At 41.7% G+C, this 19718-nt stretch overlaps 1 protein-coding gene across 14 annotated transcripts in view; it reads left to right on the top strand.

Moving 5' to 3' along the window:
- The window catches only part of KCNMA1 (potassium calcium-activated channel subfamily M alpha 1), a 725195-nt gene that overhangs the window by 565822 nt on the left and 139655 nt on the right, over nucleotides 1-19718 (top strand). For all 14 annotated transcript variants that reach the window (XM_090278265.1, XM_090278262.1, XM_090278261.1 and 11 more), the window contains exons 16-18: nucleotides 2342-2410; nucleotides 11656-11742; nucleotides 17942-18018. In XM_090278265.1, the coding sequence (XP_090134391.1) occupies nucleotides 2342-2410; nucleotides 11656-11742; nucleotides 17942-18018 (233 nt within the window). The remainder of the gene's footprint in view (nucleotides 1-2341; nucleotides 2411-11655; nucleotides 11743-17941; nucleotides 18019-19718) is intronic.

Genomic DNA, 19718 nt, shown 5'->3' with positions numbered 1-19718 from the left:
TTTCCAGCTGTAGTTGGATTGGTGTTTCAGCAAACTGCGTAATCAGCATAAAGCCCAGGTCTTTAGAGTCTGCTGGCAGGAATCAGAAAACCTGCAAATCACCTGAGAGCCCCCAGTACACTTGCATGGAAGTGGTCCTTTGAAATCTGACTGTTTGCTGAAAGCAATATGGAGGACTATGACCTCACAGGCATGAATGAACAATTGGTCTTATTCCCAACAGAAAGCATGAGGCCTTCATCAACACTTTACCTGTATGTAACACATCCTCAAGTCCAGCACGTCTGATTATGGTACTTTACTATTTTAAGCCAACCAAAGTTTCCCATTCCACTTGGAATAAGCTGCAGACTCCTTTCTGTGGCCAACAAAATCTTCTGATCTGGCTCCCACCTAGCTTCCTGACCCAATCATTATTGCAGTCTTTATTGCTGGCCCTCAAATACCCCAAGTTCCTTTCAGCCTCAGGGTCCTTGCACTTGCTGTTTCTACTCCCCAGGATGCTCTTTCCCTACATCCTCTCATTGCCTGCTTCTTCTCATCATGCTCCAGTGCTTGGTGCTCTGTGTCACTTCTTCAGAATAGTCCTCCTGGACCATCACAGATAATACACTTTTTCAGTTACTCTTTATTCCCTCAGGGGTTTTATTTTCCTGCATAGTACTTGTGTTCATCTGGAAATTTATTCTTTATTCATTGTATATTTGCTTGTTGCATATCTCTGCCAACACAAAATAGGCTTCACTGGGGATGAAGATGTTGTATAATCTGCCAAATAGTAGCTGGGGACCTTGGAAAGTTACATGAGCTTTCTGAGCCTTAGTTTCATCACCTGTAAAATAGAGATATTAATATAAGTCTGAAAAACTAGGATAATATTTTTCTCTCAGGGATATTGTGGGACTTAAATGAAAGCACCAAGAAAGGTCTTGACCTATGGCCCAGAATACCTTCCCCCTCACAATGCTGGAGCTAAATAACCATCAATTCACTTCTCCATCTATCAGTAAATCACTGCTTTATTATCCAAAAGTGTTTGAAACAGAAGTGATAATGTCCATAGTAGAAACACAATTATAATGTATTCAATGTATGTATTTTTATTTATGTGAGCTTTTATTTCTATGAGTATATAAATATATATTTTCACCTAATTGTATCATGTTATTTATATATTTGTATCCATATAATATTATTTGTTGATCTTATACCTTAAAATAGTCTTCAAAATGTCATTTTGAATGCTCATACATACCATGTAGTACCATATTTTAACCATTGCCTTATTACTGAACATTTAGGTTGTTTTCAGTTTTTTTTTTTTACTCTATATAAATATTACTACCTTGAACATCTTTATGTGGAAAGTATTTTCCAGAGCCTGTTATTATTTTCTTAGAATTAAACCCCAGTAACTGGAAATGATTTCTTAAGCTTGTCTGTAACAGTAGTTCCATGCACAGCACTATGGGAAATTCCAAACCAATCTAAAACTCTTAAGGAAGTTATAGTGGTTGAGGAGACAAAATTCAGACCTGTGAAACCACAGCCAGCATTAGATTGACTAAGGGCTGGATGATGTGGTTGCAGACAAGGTGCTGGAGGAGTTCTCAGAATAGAAAGAAAATCAGAGGGCAGCAGTAGCTGCAGAATACCCACACAGAAGGCTAGATTTGATGTGGGCCTGGGAGGTGGGGGTGGGGAAGAGAGGAGAAGACATTCTGGGTGTAGGATCTGCATCAGGGAAGGCAGGACCGAGCCACCCGCAAAGCGGTCTGGGCCATGGGCAAGAGCAGCGGGCAGATGAGGTGAGACAGCTTGGCTGGAGCCAGGAGCGATGGTGCCTCAGTCATGTGCTGGGCCATTACACGGAGACTAAGGATTATTACCATCATTCTCAGCACACAGGGGTCTGCTCTGAACAACAATATGAGCCATTTGTACAAAAGACCAAAGTGCAATCCAAATAACAGGTCCAGCTGCTCCAAAAACCTCCCTCCCCCTGCAGTTAACATTTTACTACCCAACTGAGAAACTAATGAATCCGGCCCAGCATAAATCCCCAGGCACCAATGCCTGCTTGGGGTCTGTGTCTAGACATCTAGACCTGAGCGCAATTTGCACTTTGAACATTCAGCGCCTTATCACTTGCGAGAAATCGGCTTTAATGGGGAAGCCAGGAGGTGTCGCTCACAGCCCGGTCTGTTTGGCACAGCAGCTGTGGAATTAGGGTCCCTTGGATAACGATTGGATTAGGAGATGAAAAGGTCATAATAGTGTTTGCTGTGTGGCTTTGGTCCTTCAGAAGCACTGACTGGGAGGTGTCTCCATCTCATTGCAGGCTGTGTTTTGTGAAGCTCAAGCTCCTAATGATAGCCATTGAGTATAAGTCTGCCAACCGAGAGAGCCGGTAAGTTTGCTGCAACTCAGCGGCCAGCTGACATTTATGGTGGTGAGTGTGCACCCTGGGAACATTCGGTCTACTTCTTCTTTCTTAGGCATTTATGTGCTTGGAACCCTGATGCAACACCTCTCTGACCCCAAGACCCATTTTGAGGCATGTTCAACCAGACACGGGCGTTTCTATCCCAGACCCATCTGGCATCTGGTGGCGCCCCACAGGGCATTGAGAGTGTTCCTCCAGGGGATGAGACACTCATATCTCCATCTGATCATGCCCACTTCACTTTCCCCTCTCTCAGCATAAAAGCAGAGATATACACTGTCCTCTTACCCCTTTTTACTATTGTGAGCACGAAGCAGGTGGACTCTGGCCCCCTTCCCAGCAGGCAGGGCAGAGCTGTGATGGGAGATACGAGCTCTCTTGATAGCCAAATTACAAGCAGCCTATTGTGGACCATATGTGCTTCTCCTGGTGCAGCTGAAATCCAGGTGGCCGAATAACAGCTTCATGTAAATTAGCCAGGAGATCAAGGCTCAAAGGCAGGAGTCCTCTTTATTTATTTATTTTGTACTTAATTACGTGCAGATCAGACTGATGAGGGACTGGGTCTGGTTGAGACAGATAACACCCCAGTCAATATATGAGTTCACACTGGAAGAAGGAAGCATCACATTAAAGAGGAATTTTGTTGATGAAATACTCTTATGCATTACAGATAAAAAAAGAGATGATTTTTGCCACCCCCCACCCCCCAACCCTGCCCAGTTCTTGTTCTTTTCAATAGTTTTGAAAGAAAGACAACTCACTGAGAAATGTTTGGGTTTTTGTCCTCTGGAATGATACCCGTGGGTTGTTCCTAGTTGTAGTCAATAAATCTTCCTGTAGAGTGCAGATACTCTCCGACATACATCTTAATGACTGAGCAGAGTGCAGGGCGAAACTAGAAGGTTCCTGCTATTATCATTTAAGGAGTTTTCATTATTTGGATGAATGACTCAATAAAGCCAGACTTCCAAATGTACAGTCTGTGTCTCTATGACAACAAACAAACAAACAAACAAAAAAACAAATCCAAACCACTGGAATATAAGTAAGTTAATCCAATGTTCTATGTTACCTTAACCCCCAGATCAGATTGCTCACAAAGTCAATCTGATGAAACATTTGGCTCTTATGAAAATCCAAATCAACCAAGAGGAAGAAAAATTGGTAGATTTGGTAGCCACATGTAGAACATGGATGTAGCAGTTAACAAACATGTATGTAGATATATATTTTCCTTTTCTGTGTTGGCAAAGTGAAGAATATTATTTGCAAAAAAGCATGGAGTCCTGGCTATGCTATATGCTGTTCAACAGATAACATGGATGTTTCTGGCACTACTGCTTGCCCATGCTGTTGCCAATACTCACCTGTACCTGTGTAGGGGATTTTGCAAATGATATACTTTGTGTTGCCAAGTCACTAAATCTTTGTGTAATTCAGTGTTTTCTCTTTATTATTTGTGCATCTCTCAGAAAAGTGTCGTGATGTGGGTGATGCCAAATAGTGTTTCTCAACCATTCAGGAAAACTTTTATAGCAGGAGACTGTACTCTGAACCTTGACTAGTCAGCTCCACCTGACACTTCTTGGTCACAAGGAGGGACAGAACAAGTCTGCTAATGGTTCAGTGTGAATGTGTTGTTACCACTCTGAGAAAAAGAAATCAGAGGTTTCCCTGAAAAGAAAATCTTTTCTTTGATGGACCCTCCAATTAATTCACATATCAGAGATGTTTTCAACAAAGCCATATTTATAGATAGAGTTTTTAGGGTATTTTTCTTTCTTTTTTTTTCTTTTTTCTTTTTAGAAAAGGGAGAAGAGAACTTGTTTGACTTTGTTTTGGCTTTCTGTGTGCCTTTGCCAGCTTTGATCCTCAAATGTGGCTTGGTCTTAGTGTGGAAGCTCATTGGCTCCTGTGGAAAAAGATGTATTTGAGGGAATGTGGATCATACGTCTGAGAAAACAAGACTTAATAAACACAATATCCATGTTTCAAAGAATCAAGGGTTTGACCCTTTCTGAGATACTAATTTTAGGGTTTTTTTCTGCATTATAAAAGTGTCCCATTCCCTTTCCTCTCACATTTTCTTAGTGACCTGGTGTTAAAATTCAGAGAAACCTGCTTCTTCTTCCCGCCCCCTTGCCTCCAACCTGTGTTGAACGACCTCCTTTGTTGTTTCACCCCATGATACTGTTCCCATGCTTTGCTGAAAAACCTTGTTTTCACACGCATCCTTCAAATAATTTGAAACAAAGGTTTTATTCCTTCTTTTCCTTTTGGTGTCAGTCAATTTACTATCACATTGTTTGATTTTAAATTCTTTTCTTGTCGTTTTGCAGAAGCCGAAAGCGGTATGCACTCTTCGTTAACTTTCCTCCCAACCTCCACCCTCTACCTTCACTTCTAGCCACAGGACTAACTATTTGTCAAGAATTCAGGAAGATAGAGATTATATATATGTATATGTATATATAATCTCATTCCCTTGTCTATTGTGTATATATATATATTTATATATGTATATTTATATATAAACCCCTCTCCAACTAGAGTACATAAAAATTGAAAGTGGCATATTGCTTTTCTTGTTTGATTTGTTGATTCTTTTGGATGACGCACTAACTTCTTTGCAGGAAACCAAACCAAAACAAAACAAAAATACAACTACAAAGGATACAATTATGTTTTCAGTTATGGCACCAATGATGGGAACAAATGCTATTCAAGTTGATAAAGAGGACACTTCTTTCCAGCTCTTGGTGTCTGTTTCTGTTCTGTCCTGATGTGTCTTGGTGTCCACCAGACTCTGTGGTGCCATTTGTCTACATAACACATCCACATTCCCAGTGACCTCCTTCTCCCTGTGTCTACTTTCTACTTTGTAGAGCAGAATTTGTGGCCTTTTATCCACAAAACAGAGACCAAGCCCTTACACTTAACTCTTTCCTTATGCTTATTTGGATGATAGCGTTTGGCACATTTTGTTTCTTGGGCAGTACTCAGTGCAGACTTAGGACACCATTACTAAATTGCTTGATTATCACATTTGATTTACTGAATGAGTACTGTTTATTGAGACGACCTTATGGCTTTCTGTTTTTCCTAGTGTATTGGGCATATTTCTTAATATGAAGTATTGCAGATTTTACCATGTGACCTCACCCTGTTTCCCTGCTGTTACATGTTGCATGAAGCATGACCAAATTCTGATTGATAGATCTTTTTTTAATTTAACTTTTTGGGTTAATATTCCCAGGGTAGCTTTTCAAATGTTTTCTCTGAGGAAGTATTGTTGAAAACATACTGTTGAAATGACTACTCATTCATCTTCTCAAGAGTTGCTTTTCTCTATGATTGTAATCACTGTCACATGTTTGTGTTTGTAATTGTGTGTGTGTGTGTTTGTCTGGAACTCTTTCCAAAGTCATATTCTTCTGTGATTTTTTGAGTAGATGTGTGAAAACAGATGTGGCTTCCTGTCAGTTTGGTATTATTGATATGATCCAACTGCAAGAAGTTACTGCAACACTTTGCTTCTTCAAAGGTCCACAGTGGTTGCACCTCTGCTGTTGGCTTTTGGCCTTTGAGTCTTTTTTATTGTGTGGTGAAAGCATGTTGTGATGTAGGCATGACTTGTGTAAAGTGTACCAGAAAGTGACTTGGCTTGTTCCCAGAACCAAATATCCAGCATTGTCCTTTCCAAATGAACTATCTCTCCTCTGTCCCATATGGTTACTCTTTTCCTTGCGCACAAAACCTATTTTAAAATACCATTTCTAAAATTACTGAGATGGAATCAGGGTAAACATATCATTGGTTGACCACAGTGGCAGTCATTTTGCATCTGACCAACTGGGAGCAATCTTTCTCATGCTGTCTCTGTGTAAGTGAGCCGGGCTCGAGTGTATTGAAGCATGGAATAATACACACTGCGTGTCTAGTTGTGTGGGACTCCAGCAACAACTATTTTAATGCCCAGAAGAAATGAAAAGTTCCAGAAAGGCAGTAAGATTTGAGATTTGGGGTTTCTGTAGGCTGTGCCCTAACACAGCCCCTAAACTGCAGGACAGTTGTACTCCCTGAGATGGGAACCAATTGGTTCAAAGAAAGTCCTACCCAATAGCAATTACATATGACCTTTTGTGGTCAGAGGGGCCACATTCTGTGACATGATTCTCCTGGACCCAGTGTGAACTGAAGTCCTAGATCATTCTTATTCTCTTGCTCTAGGTAATGAAGTCCCATTAGCTTTCTAGACCCAGATATACTTACCATGTAATCAAATACAAACCATGTTCTCATGCAAGTGATATTTTTGTAATGGCTCAGGGAACGGTACATTACACCTACCAGAAATTGAGCGGGGAGGAAAAGAGCTGCACGCCTGTCACACTTATCCATTGTGGATAAAAGTTTCCTTTAAAAAAAATCTATTTCAGTTGAATTACTAATTACTGGTTGTCTCTAAAAGCAGTAAACAAATAAAATTTATGATAATTGGAGAAGAAATAACTAGATGTTTCCCAGTTATGTGTAAGTGAAGAAAGGGAATACATCATTTTCCCTTATTAAGCCCCAAATCTCCACCCTGACCAAGTTCAGCAAGAGATACACAGTGAAATGCATTGCACCTTAAGACATGGAGCTCCCCTCCCAGTGGGAACTGGCAAAGACATTTCCCTGGGGAACTGAGTCCTGCTAGCCGGTTTTATGTGAACATATTTTATGTTCAGGAACACATATTTCAGTTCTAAGTTAGTGGCGTTCTCAATATTGAAATCAGTTGCTTCATTTCCCCACGTGGCTAGCTGTTTATGTGTTTTTGTATATTTACATATTTATACTTAATGTCACTGGGATATTTTTAGCTCATTTACTGTCCCCAAGAAGAGGTGTGGTTGTTCCTCTGGTAGGCTTGACTGATAAGAACTGCAGCTTAGTCTGAAAGAACAACTGTGACTACCTTTCTCCTTAGTAGAGAGGGCAAGGAACACTTTTGGAACTGAGACCAATGACTCATTTAACAAACAGTTGAAAAGTGCCTATTCCATGCAGCTGGCTACTATGAGAAACTAATTTATAAAAGTAAATAAAATATGATCATGCTATTCATTCCTTTACTCAACTATGAATTTCTTACAAAAGTATATATATTTGATCTTATAGTGGGTGAGGAGCTGAAGAGTAAGTCTTAATACAAAACTAGCCTGAGAGCAAAAGAAAGAGAACAGGAATCCCTGGGGAAGCAACCACACCAGCCCTTTGCCTCCAGTTATCACTGAATGTGTCCAGTTGAAATTGACAGAGTCATAGAAGCAAGAGGATAATTTATAGGTTCCTTGAAATGAGGGAAGGCCCACCCCTGCCAGGAAGATGTCCCTATTGGAATTCTGCTAATTGATATATGGACTTCTTTCTTAGATATTTCCTTGATTCTTCATATGACATCTTGAAGTTTATCTCTGTCTGATAAGCTAGTGAATTAGACAGAACTGGAGTGAGAGACTGATTTAAAGTGCAGCACAGAGGGAGAGACTTTGGCAGTCAGAAAAACAAACAGACTTAACAGGGATATTTTAAGAGATCAAAGATCTTTGGAAAGATTTACATGTTCCCATTAGGAGGTCAATAACATATTGTAAGGAGAGTTGGCATTTTGCAAGGACAAAAAAGTTACTTCTGTCTAGGATCTTTTTCATTTAATATTTTCAAAAAGAGGAGGATCAATACTTTCTTTAAACATTATAGATTTGGAATGTTTATAAAAGACTTAATGTCTAAAATATCAAAAAGGGTAATATATTTCCTCAAAGAGTCTGAAATTATGTACCATTACACAGAAAATATTGTGTGCAGTGGTCCCTGGAGTCAGGCTCATGTGCTTGCTTACCAGACCCTCAAGTATAAAAGTGGAGTTCAGCCCAGGGAGCATCTTTGTGTATCTAGCTGTCTTTCCTTCATTATTCTCTAGAGCTGGGCTCATCCTTCTCACTCCCACCCAGCAGGCTTCCTTAGCCTGACCTGGACCACTGCAAATGATGTAGCCTCACATCATGTAGAAATGATTTAGAGCCTCTGAACCCTCTCTGGAAGAGAACAAGAGGACATTCTGAGATTACATGGTCACTGATGTCCTTGGAGGTCCTTAGTGCTTTATACATTCAACCATAAAGTTTAAGACACAGAGAGTTAATCTATTGTGTAGCCAAAAGCCAGTCCAGATTAGCCCCTCTGCTGATGCTGTGCAAGAATAAAATGTTTCAGATACCGCAGTCAGTAGAAAGGTCTTTTGGTGTCAATAGGGTACCTCCTGGGTAGTTTCTTAGCATCAGGGATAAAATGAGGAGTGTGATGCTGTGAGGAATTATTTACTTCTCATGTATTTATTGTAATTACCTTGCTTACTATTTATAGTGACTGTGTATTAAGGATCTACTATGTTGCAGTCACTCGGCACATCGTATGTACATTAATTCTCTTAGCAACACTGTAAGCTAGTGATTATTCACCTCATTTCACTGACAGGGAGAGTGAGGCTCAGCGGCATCACATGCTCAAGGCCAGGACCTGAAGCCTTAGGCCTGACGCATGCACCTGCGAGCTTAACCAACAGCAGCAGCAAAACGGAGATTGGAATGAGAACTGCCTTACATCCATGCCCAGATCTTTACCTCTCCACCCTCAAACTTGACTGAAGCAAGGTTGAGGGCTTTAACAAATTATCTCAACCTGCAGTCACAGGAGTGACAATCCCAAATTCTTTCTGTAGGCCAGTTCTTCCTCGCTGTTGATAAAGAACAGAGGAAATGAAGAGAATTTTCATTGATAGGAGCCTCGCTGTCACTGCATTGGCACAGTGGGGTCCATCGCTGGAGTGTGGTTCCCAAAGCACATAATGTAAAAAAGGGAAAGCTGGTTCTGTGCGAGCCTTGGTTTGTGCATCTATGTCACCAAGACATTGACGAGTGTCAAATTTCCCCTTTTGAATTACGTTGCTGAAATCATGATAGGATTTTTGTTTTTTCACTCAGGAAGGTTTTTACACTCTTAAATGAATACATGTCAACAGGTAGAATTTTCCAGTTTTAAGAAATTAGCTCATTTAGACTCCAGAAGTTACCCAGAATGTTTCATTATGTCCTTGTCCATTGTTCTACAGTGTACAGTTCCTTGCCCTGTAGCTTTATCTAATTATGGCCAGGATGTTCTATCAGCCCTGTATTCCATTCCATGGGGCCAGCTAAGGAAAGTCTGATAATTCCATTGAGAATAAAGTACCATTTTGGCTTTCTTTTTTTTTTTTTGCAATAATAAGTAATACAAGGAACAATAACCAACAGACATCAAGCCTTCTGTCAATTACCTCACTTAATCTTCTGAAGAAAGACTATGATTATCACCATCCCCAACTTGTGGGTGAAGAGATTGAGTTCTAGAGAGATTCAGTAACTGGCCCAATGTCAGACAGCTACTACATGGCTATGCTGGAATTTGGACCCCATTTCTGATTGCAGAGCCAGTGTATATGAGAACTGCCTTGCAGGAATGAGGGTAAGAAAGTGTGCAAAATCCAGAACACCGCCTTTCTAAAACACTGCATTTCATAGGCTTTGAAAAAAGAATGATCTGAACCGTAGAAGCTTGGACCCTTTTCTCCTCATGATCATGAAATGTTAGAGGGCTGGTCCACAAACATGCAAGAGTTGGTGGAGAGTCATCAGGAGGTGCCTGGACCGCGCTGCCCCTTGTAAGCTGTGCTATTAGTCATGGCTGCTGCTTCCTGATTTGTGAGGAAACTCCCTGTTGTCTGTGGTCCTAGGGCGGAACAGTCAAGTCTTCATGGACTCTTGCTATTATTTAGTGTTAATAATAACAGTGGCACAGGACTGGTTTCCTCCTGTCAGGTCTCATTATGAGTAATAGTGGATGTTCTTGTGACCACAAACAATTATTTTGCAATAATTATCTACTCCTCTCCCAACAGAACAAAAGTTCACCTGGGTCCTTCCTGTATTGCTACAGACACATTGCTCTGTTGGTCACAGCACTTCTCTGAAATGGCTTTAGCAACAGAAAAGGATTACATGTTAATTGCCATCCTCCGTTTTGACTGTTTTAGGCAGTTAAGGACTTCCTTTAGCCTGATTCCAAACATCTATTACATGAAACACCCAATTTTCAGATCAAAGACTCCCTCTGTTGTATCTGTTGCTGAATTTAGAGTCCCTAAATTCCATATCCATTCAGCCCGAAGCCTCATCTCAGTCTCTGTGTACGGCGTTCCTGGATTCTGCTTTTGATCTGCAGAAAATTAAACTTGTTTGTTTCATCCATTTATTAGATTAGGATACATTTATCTCTTCTGTCAGTCCAAACACAACTTGGTCAGCTAATCTATTTATACCACTTTGAAATAGGACAGTGTATATTTAGGTTCATATTTCCCTGCAGGGGAATTTTTTTTAACTGGTAATTTGCATTTGTTTTCTAATTACAGTTTGCCCCAATCAGGATGTGCTAGACAAACACCTTATTCAAAGACTCCCTTACATTTTTGTAAACAGCAGGCTGGAATCATTAAGTATTTTCAATTGCTGGCATTTTTCTTTTTTACTGTTCTGGTAGACTTAATTTTTTCTACATAGACCACACATGGAATCTACTTCCATGTTCTTATCAATGTCATGAAGATGTTCTGTTTGATTCTGCATTGGTTATGGGTGTCTTGTACCATTCCCTGCAGTGGTATGTGGTGTGTGGATGTGTATGTTTCTCTATGCACATAGGGGTCCCATTAATGCTCTGTCATCTAATGGAAAACTGTCATAGCAGTACTTTACTAGATTAATAAGACTCATTGTTGACCATCAACAGCACTGTCCAAAGGGGTACATTGTTGGGAATTTTGTTTCAAATCAGAAGCCCATGATGGCAACCCCATTATAAACACCGGCCCTAAAAGCTAGATTTACTTTGGTTTTTACAACTGAGAGTACACCAACCTGGAAACTGAGTGGCCGAGCTTTATGATGGCATTATCTAAATAAATGTGTGGGACAGTCAAGCTCTAAGACAAAATCTTTGGGAAAAGCCTTAGACTAGTGGGCCCCCTATACAATTTCACAGTACGGTGTAGCCTTCAAGATTTTACTCAGAATATGACCTCACGAATGTCTCTTCTTTGTTTGTTTTTGTTCACTGAGCAGTATATTAATTAATCCTGGCAACCATCTTAAGATCCAAGAAGGTACTTTAGGATTTTTCATCGCAAGTGATGCCAAAGAAGTTAAAAGGTAAGAGTTTATTTTTACCTGCCTTTTTTTTTTATTGTAGCCACAGACATCTTGACCCACTGGGGTGGGCATGCTTCTATATGTACAGAGCTCTAACCCAAATCATCTTAATGTGTCTTTGGGCATCAATGGTACTAAATCTCCAGGAAAAGGGATTGTGCTCTCAAATGCTTCCATGAACTCCTCTTCACATAATCAATTCCACATCTTTGAATTAGAATAATAATCCTTTAGAGCGAGGAGGGCCTAGTTACCTCCTCCTTCATTTCCTGAGGAAGAAAACAGAGTTCCAAAGAGCCGAATTGATTGTTTAAGGTCTCCCTGATGCTTGATGACCCAGAAAAACGTAGCATAGGACAACTGACTCCTTGTCTACTGCTCTTAACGTTATTACTCAAGAAAATTTACTCAAGCATTATCAATTTTTTACTTTCAGTGTCAAATGGAATCTCAAAAGGTCTGGATTGATTTCAGATGAAATACTAAACTTGCTATATCTCTCTGGGGCCTTCTACATAAGTGGCTGAAGTTGTCAGGGTCAATTCTTAAACCTCTGTAGTCTATCCCAGGGTTTCATCAGCCTCTGTGTTTTATACTTCCTTAGTATCCTTAAACCTGTTCAAGCAGCCTAGGAAATCATAGGGCTCTTTGCAGAACATGGAATGTTGTTATATTTGATTCTATCCTATGAACTAGGAAAACTTTACTAGCAGAAAATGGGACTCAAATGGTTACACAGGTCGCTCAGCTCAACAATAACATTACCTAAAATACTTTCCATGAATTATTAATCACGAAGGACTGTAATTTACTTAAGCCTATCATCTTCATTTAATGAGTTCCTACTTAAAGCAGGACCTGTGCTAAATGGTCTACATTCTTTGTTGTTCCTCCTCAAAAAAATCTTACAAGGTACATCTTCTAAAACACCTAGGCTTTGGTTTCCTCACCTGTAAAGTCGAGATAAATGATTTGTCCAGGCCATTTGGCACGTAAGCCAGTGGCAGAGCCTGTATGGGACCTTGTCTTTCCTTTTCTAAACTCCAGTTTCTATCAGAGGTAATAATACTAACAAATGCTTACGTAGAGTTTACTATGTGGCAGCACTGTTCTAAATACCAGGTGCCAGATATTAATGAGCTCATTGAACTCATTTAATCCTCTCAACTACCTTATGAAATAGGCATCAGTACTATTCCTATTTTACAGATTAGGAAACTGAGGTACAGATTGGTTCACTAACCTGTCCAAAGCCACACTGCTGGTTCAAAGCCGGGATTTAAAACCAAGAATTCTTACATTCTTAATTATTTGCCATGAGGCAAACCTGACATGCTGAGCACAGAACTATATTTGACGGCTCATGCTTATTATTATCTTTCTCTCCACCCACTCTTGCAAACTAGCCCTACCAATCATAAAAGCTTTCAGAAAAAAAAGGGGGGTAGAAAAGCAAAAAAACAAACAAAAACAACAACAACAACAAAAAAAAAAAACCCTTTAAAACTGAGCTATTGAATGACAAATTCACTTCTGTAGAATTACCATTATTCAGGTGTGGGAGAGAAACCCCTTTACTCATCTGGTTTATGGGTCCTTACTGTTCTTTAGGAGTACCCTGAGAGCTGGGTTCACCTGAGAGAGGAAAGTTGGGGCCGGGGAATGGGACTGAACACCCACCTCCCAGGGCCCCTGGGAGAGAAGTGTGTCATCACATCCAGACTGAGACACAAAAGCTGGAAGCAGTGTCTCAGCACCACGAGCAGGGGGCTGGGGAGCAGAGCAGCACCATAGATCACGTGTGCCTCCCTCATAGCAAATATAACATGAAGCTCCCATTTGTGTAATTCTATTTCCTATTGCATCTCTCACTAATGAATGTCACAAATACCAGGCAGTCCAAAAAACAAATTACCTCCTGTATTAGGGAGTGCAGGGTGTCTCATCTCGGTGCTTTATGGTATTCACAAATACATGCTGACACCATCAGCTGCAACACCAGCCTGTAATTTTCCATGGCGTGTGATGTGTCAGAGCAAGTGCTGTCAGTTAGGGGATTTCAAATAGATGAAGACTGCAGAAAACCACAGAAAGGACATTGGAGATTTGAATGAAACTAAACAAGTTTTGTAAAAATGGAAAAGTAGATTATGATGCTCTCATATTGAGTTTGCACCCTCTGCTGCAAAAAACAGCACAAGAAGTTAATGGATTCCAGCTCATGGAAACTTTCAGATGCAATGTTTTAGGGAAAGAGGAGCAAAACCATCCAATTCCAGTCCTAACAAGGTCACTCTGGGATAAGCATTTGAGCTCTTGCCCTTTACCTTTTGCCACTAATTATTTTGCTTTTTAAATACCTTAACATAGTATTTAATGTAGGAGTCACAAAATGGTGCCTCATTGGCTTGCAGGCAAGATCATTTGAATCACAATTAAAAAAATAGTTACCAAGGTGAAGAAGTCCTAATGTTTTACATAAAAATCCCTATTACTAATTTCTCCTGAAAAACTTGCAGATCCAGCATTACTGGGCAGCATTCATTCGTTCATCAAATATCTGTGGGTCACTCACTTTTTAGGACACTCTGCTAGGTGCTAGGAAAGCAGCAGTGAAGAATGCAGAGAAGTCCCTGCTCTCGTGGGCTCACGCTCTACGGAGGAGAAACTGCAGTTGTGTTTATTCAATGTGCCGGGCAGTAATGCAGCTGGGTCCCTGATTTAGACTGGGTATAAATGAAGCTTGTTTGGAGGGAGTGACACCTGAGCAGATAATGAGGTGCTGGGAAAGAATCCATCAGACAGAGATCTGAAGGGAAGGGGAGACATGATGGGAACGAGTCTGCTGTGTTCAGGGAACCGAAGGAAAAAGAGGGTGTTGGGGGGAGTAGAGTGGTGGGGTGAGGTTAGAAAGAACGATAGGGCTAGTTCCCAAAGGACTTCATTCACAGGTTGGATTTGTTATAAAATGGAGTCATGGGGGGTTTCTGCTGGCGGTGATGAAGTCTGGTTTACATTAGTAGAAGGCCTTTCTGCCTGCACTGCAGATAATCAGATGAGGAAGAGCAGGAGAGTAGCCAGGAGACACAGAAACTTTGCATAGATTAGGTGAGAGATGATGGTTTGGGCTAGACTAGGGTGGGGGGTAGAGGTGGTGAGAAGTAAGAGCAGTTTGGAATATATTTTGGGGAGTTCATAGGACCCACTGATGAACTGGATGTAAGAAGTGAGGGAAACAAGAGGAACGAACAATGGAGCCTAGATCTGAACCTTACACAACTGGCTGAATGAAGACTCCACCTTACTGAGATGGGGAAAATGCGAGGACGAGCAAGTTTGGGGTGAAAGGAATTTAAGAATTATAATTGGGCTGTGTTAAATAGGATGTATGTACTAAATGTACACATGGAGATGTCAGAAAGGCAGCTGGAGCTGAGATTCTGGAGCTCTGGACAAAGGGAAGAGAGGGCTGGAGATGTAAATTTGAGTGCTGCATCAGTGAGAATTAAATTTGGGTGCAGTATCAGTGAGGGTCCTGGCAGGAAACAGATATCATGCTTAAATGGGAAAGGGAGGAGAGTTCTATGAAGAGAATCTATAAAGCTGCGGGCACAGAATTAAGGAAGACAAACAAGGGATGGCAAAGCACCCCAGAGCTAGCAGCGGAGGAGAGCCACTCTCCACCCTAGATCTGGAGAGTCCCGGGGAAGGAGGGCTGTCAGAACCGGACAGAGAGGGTGAGCTGTAGAAAGGCCATCTCACAGGAGCTGTGTCTTTCTGCCGAGAAATGTTGCTGCCCTTTTATGAGCTGGCAGGGGAGTCATCTCTTGCTGGCTCCCCCCATTAGACAGACACAATGAGAAACCAAAGAACAAGAAGACCCTAAATGCTAGCCTTGGGGGATGCAGGTCTGGTTTTCTTGATGACATATGTGGCAGGGTCACCAGCTGAAGGTACTGGGGGAAGCGGTAGGTGAGCGGGAGAGGAAGTAGGAAGTGGAGAAGAGAACAGAAAGCGTTGAGGTGGGAGGAGGAGATGGAGCGTGGATTCTGAGGCATGTAAAATGGCCCCTGGAATCCAGGGTCATGGATTTAAAGTGAGATCAGTCAGCTGCTCAGGTGCAGGTGCGCAGTAAGGTGGGGGCTTTGCCAGGTGAGCAGGAGAGAGGCAGAAGTGGGCAGAGAATACAATGGTGCTGGCGGAGAGGTCCCACTTGGCAAAAATCAGCTGGACCCTAGATACTCTGTCCTCTCCGGTTGGGGGATGTGCCTCTAAGTTGCCACGGACCCCTGCCCTTTCCCCATGTCACTCATTGACATTACTTTCAGAATCCAGCTTTAATTCATGAAGTAATTATACATTATCATTTCAACATCTGTTCAGGCTCATCATCATTTCATTATCTCTTTAATAGAGATGTGTTTGAGACCTTGGGCACTGGGACTAGATTGTGTGGATTTGAATCCTGGTTCTGCCACTGAGCTGTGTGACCTTGGGCAGGCTGCTTTACCTCTCTGTTTTTCAGTTTCCTTATCTGTAAAACAGAGATAATAATTATACCTTCATCAAAGGATTATTTGAGGATAAAATATGTTAACACTTATTAAATGCTTAGGACAGCACCTGGCCTATAGTCTATACTCTATAAATGTTAGCTATTATTATTAATATGTGTAGTAAGATCAAATGTGGAAGAGAAGATGGGCAAAAGAAGTGGGAGCAAAATTGCTTCCTCCTTTCCTGCACTTCCCCTTCCAAGGCAGGTCATAATGGATTGGGTTCTTGGGTAAGAAGGCAAACAATCAAGCTACCTTTTATTTTTTTGCAAGATAGATAAAAGCTGGCATTTAAAGGAATAGTGGATGAGCTGCTAGGGTGCAAGGAGCATGGGACTTAAATCTGGAAGTCCCAGGGCGGGCCATGTTCCAGCACAGGATGATGTTAGGCAGGTTGTGACTACCTCCTCCATTTACAGATGAGGACATTGAGTCCCAGGGATTTTGGCTGCAAGTTCTCAGGTCTCTTCCAGATCAAAAGTCTTAACAGTGGTTTCCAAAAATCCCAGTCCTGTGAAAAAACATAAAAAGGAACTGAGGAATAAAATGGTCAAGAATTGTGTTTATTTCTTTATAGCCCCGGTCAAGGAAAGACCATGTTTATGCTTAGCATTCAGTTTTGGGTTGGGAGTAGTGAAGGTGTTAAGCCAGGGATTGCGTTAGTCCCTGTACTCAGAAGGCTGTAAGGTTGTTCCGGTGAATTTTATCACCTCCCAGGGACTGAGAGGACGCAGGCCTCCTGTGCTGTTTTCTAGGCCTTGAGCATTTTAAACAGCGCTTGAATGATCTTATTTTGCTTCATCCGGAATATCTTTGACATGGCCAAGGCTCTTTGTCATCACGTATTGACACTTAAGTCAAATGAGGGATATTCTTGTTAATTGATTGCTTTCTCTGAGTCTCCTTCTTTATACTCACCCCAACCCTATAATACTGTCTGCCCACCCCATTCCACTGGCCAGCTGAGCTGTGCTCCATAGTGAGAAGAAAACCTTCATTTATTACATGATCTCAAGGCTGGAGAGTACGGGAGTTGGTCCAACCAGCTGTGCAGTAAACATGGGTGATGAAATCCCGGAGGAATTTGACAGAGGAACCCTTGATTCATCACTTTTGATTTTCCCTCTCTAATCTCCTCCTCAGCCTCTCTCACTTTGGCTGTAATGAGAAGATGCTTTCAGAGTGACAAGGCGAATATTTTTATCTGCCCGAGGAACCTTATCCTTGTGCCCCTTTAACATATAGTTAACCAGACCGAGGATTTCAGAGATGTGTTTAACTTCCCCACCATGGGCCCAGGGCTGCTTACCCACATGTTCTGTGGAGTAGCATTGAAAGCTGTTCTCAAAAATGAAAGACGAGCGAGCAGACGCCATGTGTCACATCAGCAACCTTTCCCCCAGTTCCTTTTCAAGTGAAAGTTTATTAAAAGAAGCACTAACTCAAATCGTAGAGACCTGTGTTTGAAATAAGTGGTCTTGCAACAAACATTTCCGTCTGTCAACGTCTAAACCTTTCAAAAGATTAAAGGAAATTAATGCTGGCGTGTTTCATTAATTTGGCACCACTGTGGAGGAAATGTGGTACTCATTTCATTTGGGTGGATTATGAAACGTGTCAGTTTTTCCATTCTCTTTCTCCAGGGCATTTTTTTACTGCAAGGCCTGTCATGATGACATCACAGATCCCAAAAGAATAAAAAAATGCGGCTGCAAACGGCGTAAGTAGTGTTTCTTACCCCCATCCCTCCCTCTCTCCTTCCTTTTCCCCAAATTCATTTCCCTTCTCCTTTTCCTATTGAAGAAACACTAAACATCAAGAGTTTTCTTGAATATGTTTATGTTTCACCCAGCTGTTTAAAGAGACATAAAATAAATACCTGTCCTCACTTTATTAGAGCAGAGGTTGAAAAATCACCACCACCAACACCTAGGAGTAAACCTAGTGCCTAATCCCGCTTCTTGACTCTAAAGGGATGACTAGCTAAGGGATGACTAGCTAGCGGTGCCCAGTCAAACACAGTAAGTATAGTGTACAAAGAGGCCTTGGAGGAGGGAGCGTGTCTGTAAAGTGATTTCCAGTGGCTATGGGAATGCCAAGGTAAAGATGGCTCTATTAGGGCAGTGAGGGAAACTGTGTGTGAGGGCTTAGTTTCCCTGATGGGAACTGGCTCTCCATTTGGAATCCTGCAGGGTTGGGTACCAAAGGCCAGAGTTTTCAACTGTGATACCATCAGACTGGCCCAAGAAAAGAACTTCGCCATCGCCAGTGGATTTTGTCATTGTCCCAGGGACCAACCTCAAACGCCATTGCCCTTTGGGGTAGATAAAATTGGGCTTGGTAGCTTCTGGCATATCCTGTCTCAAAACCCTTAATGGGGCCTCTTGAGAAAGATATGGGAAGTCAGGAAGGTTGGATCATGAGCCCCTGAGAAACCAGGACTTAGAGTGGGCTTTGCCTTGAGAAGGTCATGCCTTTTGCAGTGATCATGTGGCCTTCGTTGCCTAATAGAAATTGTTCACAACCCTGGAGAAAATGCTAATAAGGATGCCTTCCTTCCTATGGCAATTTAGTCTTTCCAAAGCTCCCTATGATCTTTATTTTCTTTGATCCTTACCATAATCCTATATAATTGGCAGGGGGTGTTATCAATCCCATCTTACAAAAAGAAGAAATTAAAGCTTCAAGTTCAGTGACAGGATGAGATTGCTGAGACTTACATAGGCCCAGTAGACAGGTTCAGGCCTGCCTGAAAGCCTCTCTTGATGTTCGGCCCTAACCTACTTTTCAGGAGAAAGGGCAAAGTGGATGACCTTGGGTCTGATGAGGAAGAACACCATTATAAACTGTCATCCCATAAAGTACTTTTTTACAGCAGGAACCAAACAGATGAACCCCATTCTTGGGATATGCTGAACATTGCATGGCTTTATTCACTGCACCCCTAAAGGGGTACAGCAAATGTAAACCAGTAAGATATAAATATCATTGTACTGGAGCTTGGGCAAGACTCGGTCTAGAGCAATTTCTGTGGAAATCCGCTCAGGCTGCTCCCCGAGTCTAGGAAACCTTGGGGCCACTGTTTTGCCCCCACTTCTTCACTGACTTAATGCACAGGGCCCCCTTCTCTCAACTCTGATACCCCACCAAAATGGATATGTGTAGTAATCTCAGAACAAGAGCCTCTGATTTCTTAGGGCCTAAGAAGTCTCCTATTCTGACAACCTATCAGAAAGAGTGTCTAAGGGCATGTAAGACACAGAACAAACCCACTCCTAAGTCCATGAGTCAAAAGACCCTTCTCAGCAGGCAGTCTGCCCTAGCTCTGCTTTGCTTCATGAGCACGAATCACTGTTCAGCTGACCAGGCACCTCCCAACCTTTTCCATCAGAAGCAACAGATCATCCCGAGGTGGAAGTG

This window comes from Furipterus horrens, unplaced genomic scaffold (genome assembly GCF_987537825.1).
Source record: "Furipterus horrens unplaced genomic scaffold, mFurHor1.1.pri manual_scaffold_5, whole genome shotgun sequence".
In the NCBI taxonomy this organism is placed as follows: Eukaryota; Metazoa; Chordata; class Mammalia; order Chiroptera; family Furipteridae; genus Furipterus; species Furipterus horrens.
This window is presented reverse-complemented; position numbering and strand designations above follow the sequence as displayed.